Raw genomic sequence first — 11,188 nt, 5'->3', positions numbered from 1 at the left:
TGTCTTCTAATTAGAGAATAAACCACAGTGAATGGTAAGGGACAGGTAGAAAAAAGACACAGAATAGAAAACTTCCCTGTGTCATAAAGGAAAAAGAATCTAAGATATCACAAACAGCTCAGAGGGAAGGTTGGGGGGATGCTGAGACAGAAGAATGTTGGGGATAGGAGAGGATGGCATGTCAAGACGAAATGAGGTGGTGACCCAAAGAACGGACAGTAAGAAATGCCTGTGGTCAGCCTGGCTCCTAATAAAACCAGGAGGATACACGCTCTATTTTAAGGTCCTCCCCCCACTCTTGTACTTGAATACAAATCTTCCACAACTAGTAACCCCTCCCCTCAACAAAAAGGAAAAAGTCTGTTATAGAAAACTAGCTTGTGTAAAGACACAGCTGTCTTGGGTAAAGTCAAGTCTTATTAATAAGTCTACTAAATACAACTGCCTTGTGGGAGGTGGTGTTTTGAGGCAACCAAGGCATATGGGCTGTGTTCCAGATTTAAACTCACACAAGGTGATGAAAAGGGAACAGTTCTAAGAGACAAGACATGATCAAGCTGGAGAATCAGCAGAAACGGAGAAATGATCCAAGGGGTATCTGGAAAGAAATTAAACCTCAGAGATATCGGGCAAGGGAGAGAAGAGTCAGGGGTCACTTTATTTAAATATATAATAGGACCCCGTGACCCCAGTAGGCTGGCGGGTGAGGGAGAAGGCCAGGGGGCTAACATCTGGTTACATGCCACCACCAATGGTTGGTAGTCGGTACATATCGGCTCTTTTTCCTTAAGGAATGGATACCATATCAGATACAACTGTTTTCACGCTTCTTACAACTATGGGGGGTGGGGGCAAACTTTTAAAAGTGATCTAAAACTTGCATGAAGTTGTACTTTACCTCAAATAGTCAACCAAACTTGCAGAAACTGCTTGGTTGATAGTTGGGAGGAAGGGTGGGGGGAGGAGGGGGAAGCAGGTATTTGTCTAAAACTACTTCACAGCATAACTAGGAGATCACAGATTTTCCATCATGCCAGGTAGAGGAATGCTGCGATTTTCAGGTAGGCAATTGAGCAGTTTGGGCGCGGGAGTCAGATAGTTAGAAGCCTTACAATCATCTCTTTGCTGCAGTATGAATGCTCAGGTCAGTTCCCTTATGAAACGTTTTAGCAACAGTATGGCCTTTACAAATAAATGACGAATTACCATGCTACTTTATGTTAACGAAAATGAATAGACATTTATGTTAGGGTATTGGAGAAACTTTAGCCTTTTCCATTTTTCAAAGTATTATACAGAGAGAGAGAGAGAGAGAGAGAGAGAGAGAGAAGGCTAAACGCGTTTCCTTGGTAAACAGGTGCTGCAGGATGGAGGTGCAGCCACTCCCTTCCCCTGGGAAGGCTCTGAGCAACCCCCCCCCCCCCCGCCCGCCATAAGGAACGGAGTCCGGGAAGGGGGAGTTGGCATGGTTCAACGCAGAGGTTATTAGTACACAAGTGCTGGCATTCGGTCCATTTAGAATTCCAAAATAGAAACTAATGCTACCTCCACTTAAAATAAACCAAGGGACTATTTGTCAAACTGCAAATTTCCTCATTACTACCGAGAAACAGAAGGAGAAAAGGGGCGGCAGGAAACTCACGAGGGAGTCTCCCACAGGCTCACGCGTCTCCCAGGTGCTGTCCGTCTTGCACAGGGTCCGCTTCTATGGTGACTGTGACTTCAACCCTGGAGCATCACAACCAGGGAGGGAATACTCGATACCCAGTTTGACCAACCCCTGCTGCACCTCAGGAACCCCGGGCTTGCTCAGGTAGATTATGCAGAATGTAAGCCCAGCTCCTCTCCTGAACCCCAAAGGGAGCTAGCCTTCCTGCCCTCGGCCAGCAACCGCATCTGCTCGCTTCTACCTTTGCTCATGATCCTCGCTCCGACTCCTCCAGTCCCAGGTGACGGGCGCTGGAACGCACGGGTGCAGCGGCCGCTATTTGTAAACACGCTCCACGTGCGCTCGCCCAGCCCCATTCGCAAGCCGCTCGTGGCACCTGAGGATGAGTAGCTTTCTCCAGAGCCCTCAGAGGGTGCGATTTTTATTCCACCTGAGAGAGGAGGAAGCCTCGCCCCCAGAGGAGAGCCACTGAAAGAAGGGCCAAGACAGGGTGGACTTGGACCGCCCCCTGCTGGCCGACTAAATAGTCTGCAGGCTAGAGCAGGCAGGGCTTTAGCCGAACCCACGCCGCGCCTAAAGAAGCTGCAGCGGCCGGCCCCGCCCCCGCCCTCTCGCCGAAGACCCCGCCCCCGGGCCGCGCGCACTCGCCCGCGCAGGCCCCACCCCCTTGCCGACACAGCGTTCTTGCGGGGGCGCGCGCGTGCACCCTAATCCCCCGCCTTCCGGCTCCGGCGGCGACGCTCGCCGCTTGCCGCTGCCGCCGCGCCACCAGTGTCAGCCTCCCTCTAGAGACTCCATTTGCTTTCAGGGCGGTCTGGCCCCTGCGCGGGCTGGCGGAGAGTGATGCCCCCGGCCCGCTGACTGGCGTCCCCTGGGCCAAGCGCTCGCTCGCTGCGGCGGTGACACCGTGGTCTCCGGCGTCCACGGAGGAATCCGGGCTCCCTCCGCGTGAGCAAAGACGTCCCGCGCTCCGGAGCTCGCCCTGCGGGGAGAGGCCCTCGCTAACGCGGCTTGTCTCTGACCTCTTAATTTCAGGAGGTAGGCAATTCAGGTCCCGCTGTCACTCCAGATAATGCCTAAAAGCATTATTTGTCGGATTTTGCCATCACACTGATAGGAGGCGTTAATTTTCTCAATATAGTTGCAGGATAGATACGAGTAATGCCACAGACCCTGATATTGAAAAAAAAAAATGTTTTTGGTATTTTCCTTTAGGTTTCGGAGGCACCGAGTGCTATACAGCTCCCCACAGGAACTACTTCTGTTGGCCCATCGAGGATCATCTTTCACCAGGATTATTTTAACATCTTCACTGAGCCTTCCACTCCATACCTTCTACCATGAGTTCTGATTTCTACCAATGAAGTTTTTGATGCTTGCTTTAATCATGTGACACCACCTCTTGTCCGCCTTTTGCCTTTCCAGTTGCCAAATACATTAGGTATAAGTTTGTGTCATGTTAAAGTACAAAGTTTTCTGCCTGTCCATTTTCACCTTATTTGCACTGCTCACTTCTGTCCAGCTTGCCTTATCTCGCCTGCCTATGATTTCCATAACCACTCACTTGAATAATTAATCTCTAGCAGTCCTTGCCTAGAAGAGGCTGTATTCCATACAGTACATTGCCTGACAAAGACAGCGTCAGCGGATGAGTTTTTCCATTATATTTTCCCATATGTCATGTCTACAAGTCCTCTCTTAAACTATTTATCCCTGGCACATTTCTCAAAGTACTCCCACCTGAGTCTTAGTTCCTTTAGCAAAGAGTCTCTACCTGTAATGAAAAGAAGAATTAAATACACAATAGGACTGTTTTAGAGACCTTACTGGTACAGATTGGTTGCAGTCTCCTTTGAGATTGCAGTTCATGAAAAGACCTTAAACTAAGTAAGGAGGAAGAAAGAAGATAGGTTTAGTTAAAACTAGTCCCTGTTGAAAGAACTTTGTAGGCTTTAAACAACAAAGTGAAGAGAGTCACATAGGCCTGGCCTGGAAATTGGCCAGCATACCATCCATCTAGGTCCTGCGGAGAAGGGAAGGGATCTTAAAACCCCATTTTCTAGTCTCATTGTATTCAAATCTAAGTTGTTAAATATCTTGTTCTAGTAATTGCTTAAAATAGTGGACATTTAAAATGTTGGGGAAACGTAAGCGTGTGGTGTTGACAATTAAGGACAAGCTTGACATTATTAAGAAACTTGAGGAAGGCATATCTTTCAAAAAGCTTTCTGTAGTGTATGGAATTGGTGAATCCACGGTTCGTGATATTAAAAAGAACAAAGAAAGGATAATAAACTATGCAAACAGTTCAGATCCTACAAGTGGGGTGTCCAAACGTAAATCAATGAAGTCATCGACATACGAGGAACTTGATAGGGTTATGATAGAGTGGTTTAACCAACAGAAAACAGATGGGATTCCAGTGTCCGGAACAATTTGTGCAAAACAAGCCAAATTCTTTTTTGATGCTCTGGGAATGGAAGGTGATTTTAATGCATCATCTGGCTGGCTAACTCGATTTAAGCAGCGCCATGGTATTCCAAAGGCTGCTGGTAAAGGAACAAAATTAAAAGGAGATGAAACTGCTGCCAGTGAATTTTGCGGTAACTTTCAGGAATTTGTCGAGAGAGAGAATCTACAACCGGAGCAAATTTATGGTGCTGATCAAACTGGATTGTTCTGGAAATGTCTACCATCAAGGACATTAGCTCTTGAAACTGAACAAACTACTTCTGGTTATAGGTCAAGCAGAGAGAGAATCATTATTATGTGTTGTGCAAATGCCACTGGTTTACACAAACTTAATCTTTGTGTTGTGGGAAAAGCAAAAAAACCCCGTGCGTTCAAAGGAGCTGACCTTTCAAACCTTCCTGTCACTTACTTCAGTCAAAAAAGTGCATGGATAGAACATTCTGTTTTCAGACAGTGGTTTGAAAAGTACTTTGTGCCACAGGTACAGAAGCATTTGAAATCCCAGGGGCTTCTAGAAAAAGCAGTGCTTCTTTTGGATTTTCCCCCAGCACATCCAAATGAAGAATTACTGAGTTCAGATGATGGCAGAATAATTGTGAAATATTTGCCACCAAATGTCACAAGTCTAATTCAACCTATGAGTCAGGGGGTTCTAGCCACAGTAAAAAGATACTACCGAGCAGGACTTCTTCAGAAATACATGGGTGAAGGAATTGACCCAAAAATGTTTTGGAAAAATTTGACAGTGTTGGATGCAATTTATGAAGTATCAAGAGCTTGGAACATGGTAAAATCCAGTACCATAACCAAAGCATGGAAAAAACTGTTCCCTAGCAATGAAGAGAATTCAGGCATGAACATTGATGAAGGAGCCATTTTAGCAGCTAACTTAGCAACAGTTTTACAGAATACAGAAGACTGTGAACACGTTGACATTGAGAATATTGATCAGTGGTTTGACTCTCGGAGCAATGACTCAAGCTGTCAGGTGCTAACAGACAGTGAAAGTGCTGAGGACCAGGCCAAGCCTGCTGAACAAAAACATTCCAATAAGACTAGAAAAGCAGAACTGAATCCAGAGAAGCATATTAGCCATAAAGCTGCACTTGAATGGACCGAAAATTTACTGGATTATCTAGAACAACAAGAGGACATGCTTCTGTCTGATAAACTGGTATTACGGAGGCTTCGAACAATAATAAGAAGAAAACAGAAGATCCAAAATAACAAAAGTCATTAATAATACTCTTAAGTGTATTTGTATCTTTGTGACTTTATCTGCAGTGGAACTTCATTATCTTCTTTGAAGTGCTGTGGATTTTAAAGCTAAATACATTTTATAAATGATTTTAGGATTAGATGCCATTTTGGATTACTTAAATTACTGCTCTTTAATGTTGATTCTAGTACGTGACCATTTCCATCCATGTAACTTGTTTGTTTACTCTTTCTAATCTGTATTATACTAGTTAGATGATAAGGTACCTGAGGCCAGATATTTTGTGTCTGTTTTGTGCCTGAATTTCAATGTGTCTAATAGAGGACCGTGCACACTATAGGCAATCAATAAATCTTACTTCAATTAAATTTTTATGACTTGCTCTGAACTCCAGTTTCCAAATGAAATATGTTGGGGGTAAGTTTCCATTTCCATGATGTTTCCACCTGCTGAAATTTTTGGAACTTAGCAAAAATTTGTCTGTGCAACGAGAGCACTGAAGGAAAATAGTCTCAAACCTGAAATATGGGATTCTATATCAACAGTATTTGGGTAGTCAGCAATTCAGATTGGCCATCTCTGAGTATAATGAAGGAAGAAGAAACATAAAATGTCTCCAGGGAGAGGGCTTGCACTTCACTTTTATTCCAACTGACAGCAGGGAGAGTTCCTTCAGAGTTGTAAAAAGAATGCCATCCCCATTTCAGAAAAAATAGTTTTCAGTTCCCAAACCATCGTAATCAGAAGAGGTAAGAGTTATACTTTGTTGTCTTTCATTTCAATTCTTCATTAGAATAGATATATCAATAGTTCTTGTTTTTAATAAGCTGTTTGATATTTATATAACACTTAAAGCTTACAACTTACGTTGTTTACTTTCTTATAGCATATTTTTTTCTGAGGATAATTGAGAACATAAGCATGCATAAAATTTGTGGAACCATCCACCACATGAGCAGTGGACTAACATTAAGTAGAACATGAGAAAGATTATTATAGAAGAGTATGGGCTGCTGTGTGACCATGGGCAAGTTATTTAACCCATATGTGAATTAGGAGTAATACCTGCCTTAGAGAGTTTTTGTGAGCAGCATATGATTTAACGTATGGATTTTAAGTATTATGGGCTTAGAAGAGGACCTGACTCAGCTTAAGTCCTCTTTGAATGTTAGCTACTGTTACTGAGTTCCTGAAACTATGAGTTTCAAAAGTTGTGCTGAACAGACCCGGTGTGTGACTCAACTGTGAGGTTGCTGTGTTAGGAAAACCCTTTAAAGGGAAGTGAGATAAAAGACAAGTAACTAGCTTCAGTTGAAATAGAATAATAATTTATTTCAGTGAAAACTGAAAGGTTAATCCAATTTAGAAGTCATTTCCTGACCATCTATTGCTAGGCACAGTGAGGTCTGTGGGCACATTTAAGACATCTTAGATTGAATTATAAAATAAATGGGAATGGAATTGTAATTTCTTTGCTCCCTGGCCTGCTAATAAAATAAATAGATGTTACCATTATTCATAGAAGAGAATCTATATTACTAGTATTGGCATAATTTACTGAAATAATAAAATACCTTAAAAGTAGATAAGATAATAAGCAGGACATTTGAAATATTTTATTAAATTACAGTAACAGAATCAGTAGAAAAATTCAGAGCAAAAGAAACATGACAAAAAACTCTGGTTATAGCAGTTAAGCCCAGCCATATATAGGGAGCTTTGTTGTGATTGATTTGAGATTTTAGAGACCCTGACAATTCTTCATGAGGCTATCATTAGAGTGCAGGGCTCTGCCTTTTGAGCTGAGGTTTTGGTTCAGGAAAGCCTATTTCAGAAAACCACTAAGAATCCACTTTCTTTGGGAGAATTCACCTATTAACACACCTTCCTCAGTTTACACAGTTTCAATTACTGGATGGGCCTGAGGAAATGAAGACTGTACATGGAATAAGTCCTGAGGCTATTTGGCTTCTTGGAGACTAAGAGATTCAAACCTGATAATGGTAAAGACATATTTGAATGTTGCTTTGCATTTTTCACAGTCTTTTGCTAACAGCTCTTCAAACTCCTTTCAATTACGATATTGAAATGGTTTGTTTAATCCTGTGTTTTATCATAGATGCTAATATAAACTGTGAATTCTAATTCCCTATTTAATTGTAATACAAAAATCTTTTCCCTTTTCCAAGTTATATGGTAATTATATTTTCTAGTTTGAGAAGCACAGAACTAATGTGCTCTCGTTTGACTTTGTGCACTTTATTTGTTTAAAAAATTTTAAGTTTATTTATTTATTTTGAGACAGCACGTGAGCGGGGTTGGGGCAGAGAGAGAGGGGAGAGAGAGAGTCCTAAGCAGGCTCTGCACTGCCAGCACAGAGCCCAGTGCGGGACTTGAACTCCCCAACTGTGTGATCATGACTTGATTCAAAATCAAGAGTCAGCCACTCAACCGACTGAGCCACCCAGGCACCTCTGACTTTGTGCACTTTAAAGAAAATAGTCACAAATTCTAACTTGGTCACCATTTACACAAGTACATATTTTTTTAGAGGATTTGAAAGACTAACAAAATTCACACCAAATGGAAAGTGTTTGGCAATTAAGAGTGTACTATTTATTTATTTATTTATTAAAAATTTTTTTAATGTTTTCTTATTTATTTTTGAGAGAGAGGCAGAGCATGAACAGGGAAGCTCAGAGAGAGAGAGAGAGAGAGAGAGAGAGAGACAGAATCCAAAGCAGCTCCAGGCTCTGAGCTGTCAGCACAAAGTCCGCTGCGGGGCTTGAACTCATGAACTGCGAGATCATGACCTGAGCTGAAGTCAGATGCTTAACCGACTGAGCCACCCAGGCCCCCCAAGAGTATACTTTTTAAAAAGAAAAAGTATAGTTGGGATATTTATTATTTCATAATTCAATCTCAGAGAATAATACAGAGGTTGATTGGAAAACTTTGAGTGCTCAATCAATATAGAAGAATTGGTAGGGCCCAGATCAATAGCCACAGTCAATTTAAGCAGAATTATAGGATTATAATGGCAGTCTTCTTCTGGTATTCATTTTGTTTTCACTCTAGCTTCTGGCTGAGCTGTACAGTCACTTCATCATGAATTTTCTGGATTTAGGGAGGATCACAGTGGACTAAATGGCACAGCTGACTTGAAGCAGGACACAGCTACTTAAGTCACAGGCTCAGAGACACTAACCCTTCAGTGATATGACTAAAAGCCACCTAAATCAAATTTAGAACCTGTACTCCTAGTTTGGAACTCTTCAGGAAGACTATGTCTACTTATTACCTGGATATTTTTGCAAAGTTGACCTTTCCTGATTTAAATATATACTTTATCTACATCCTAAGCAATGATACCTGTAAAATCACAGGTCTTGTGTGCCAGTTGTGGTCTTTTTCTAGTTTAAAGTAAATACAAAACAATTTTTTTTTAAATAATTTGACCATCTGTAACCTAAAATCATCTTGCATACCTCATTGGCACACTGAGAAACACTGGCCAAACAGGGTTGCTGAAGGTGAACAGACTGGAATGCAAACACCAGCTTCTCCACTTTCTCCTTAGATAACCTTGGCAGCTTTCTGGACCTCTCTAAACCTGTTTCTTCATATGTAAAAGGTTGGGTTATACAGGTACACTCCAAGGTTGCACAAACACCTGGTTTCCAGGCTCGGCCCAGGGAATGAGTCACAGCTGTTCTCTCATAGTGACCCTGCAGACTTACAGGGGGCCTGGGCACCCCTGTTGAGGTCTAAGGCACTGCCTCACCACTGGGAATGCTGGCTGGGGTGTCTGCATGAGTCAGAGGGCATTGCAGAGTCGCCAGGCTCCGGGGACCACAGAGTGTGCTGTCAATCACCACGGGGGCCCATTAGCAAAAACCAAAAAAACACAGGTGGGGCTTGCTCTAGCTGCAGTCTCAGATAACAGGGCTCAAAGAGAAATGTGTTCTTCCAAGCAGCTGAAGGCATACTCGTGAGATGATAAGCTTGTATGCTAAAAGCAGAAATGCAAACTGCCTGTGCAGATTCAGTGGGGAAGCAAGGGTAGATTTGGACCCAGTCACAAAGCAGCACTAGCATTACTAGTAACAGCACCAATAGCACTGTCTCCCTCAAAATGACGAGTCCAGGGGTCACTGGGCCCAGTTTGCCCTGCACCATCCTGGTTTATACTAGTTCTCTCAGAGTAAGTGTTGTAGTGCTCCTTTTAATCTCAAGTGTTCCAGTTTAGGTGAGAAATCAGACGATTTCCCTACTGATGACCCAGAGAAAGGAGTTGATCCGCCCAAAGTCACACAGTGACCAAGAAGGAAGTAGAAGTTGCTTCTCTCAACTCCAGACAATGTGGCCTAGTAGCCAAGGATATAGGCTCTGTCTAGACAACAAGCCTCCAAGAGCTGGATTGTAACCTCTTTCACACTTCATCCTGGATCCCAGCACTGCACCTGCCTTCTTGACACAGGCAGGAAGTCTCTTATTGAAATTCTGTCTCTCCTGGAGGACAAAGAGTTCTCCCAGGTCACGTGCTGAATGTCTGCTATGTGCCAGGCACAATGCTGAGTGTTCCACAAATCAACATATGCTTTGTGATCCTCAACACAAATCCTGTGAAGTGTAATAATACACCTGTTTCAGAGGGAGCCCCCAAAGGGAGCTGTCAGAGACCCAACCAAACATTCCTGTCCGAGACAGGGCCAGAGATCTCAGCCCATGAGGGAAGCTGTGGTCCTTGGTTCCCTCTTGGGCATCCATGCTACAGGAATCCATGAGGCACCAGCCAAAGCCTTTTGTAAAACCACAGTTAGCACCCAGAAATGTGCTGGCTGTGTATAATTCCAGAGAAAGCTTCCACCAGTATTATTCCCCAGGTGGTTGAGTATCATTGTAAATCCATCCGGCTCAGAAAATCCTTGAATGAAGCTCCATGCAACTGACAGGTGCAATCGTCATGAGGGCCCCTTTTCAATCCCCTTCTGATCAAAAGATCAGGCCTGGGGCTGGAGGGTGGGTCTAGCCATATCTCTACATGTCACCAGGGTGGCCAACATCACTTGGATGGATGGAAATCACTTGGGGGGTGCTGGAGCCCATTGCTGTTTGCAGCTTCTCTTTCTTCTTGTTCACATGACCCCAAGCCCCAAGCCTACCTACCTCTCACACTCATGTCAAGAATGTACTTGTTTAGTATAATTTGGAAAGCCAGAAACAAGAAGTATTATAAATGCATAATAAAGTATGTAAGAAATAACTGTCATTTACATTTGTAGCCAACCTAAATATGAACATACTTAGTGTAGTTCCTTTATGGAGCTTTACATGTGATTTATGAATATCCCTACAATTTTGAACATAGACCAGAATAAAAATTTCATGGGGATTTTTATTTTCATAGTGACCCTATAATGAGATTATCAGCTATTACCAGTAATAACTAATTAAATCACTGAGGGATATAGTAGAGTTACTGTGCAGATATCAAAGAAAATCCGTGAGATTTTGGAACTCTTAACTTTTTTTTTAATAGAGAAAAACTGACTGTAAAGTAGTCTCATTAACCTATGAGGTAACCTCTATCAAAGTGCTTTTGTTCTCATGGGGAATCTTAACCAAATCACATCCAATTTCTTCTAATTAAAAATGATATCTAATTCTTTGCTCCATTTCAGAATATGTTGATCTTCTGGAGTTTATTTACAAAGAAAACACAACTACCTTTGAGCCTAAAAAAAGACAAAGTAAACTTAAGGCAAATAGTTTTTCTCATTTACTGAAGCAACTTTTTCTTGTCATAAAGTTTTAAAGATACCTTT

General features: G+C 42.5%; 1 protein-coding gene across 1 annotated transcript; it reads left to right on the top strand.

Annotated features, from left to right (window-relative positions):
• The first annotated feature begins 2,366 nt into the window (after window positions 1–2,366).
• Window positions 2,367–5,728, top strand: TIGD2 (tigger transposable element derived 2). Its single transcript, XM_025922396.2, has 2 exons — window positions 2,367–2,707; window positions 2,885–5,728. Exon 2 carries the CDS (start codon window positions 3,804–3,806, stop codon window positions 5,379–5,381), a length of 1,578 nt encoding a protein of 525 aa, XP_025778181.1. The 5' UTR covers window positions 2,367–2,707; window positions 2,885–3,803; the 3' UTR covers window positions 5,382–5,728.
• Window positions 5,729–11,188: the final 5,460 nt, after the last annotated feature.

This window comes from Puma concolor, chromosome B1 (assembly GCF_028749965.1).
Source record: "Puma concolor isolate L17-30 chromosome B1, mPumCon1.1.hap2, whole genome shotgun sequence".
Lineage (NCBI taxonomy): Eukaryota > Metazoa > Chordata > Mammalia > Carnivora > Felidae > Puma > Puma concolor.
The sequence above is the reverse complement of the archived record's forward strand: the minus strand, read 5'-3'. Positions and strand labels throughout refer to the sequence as shown.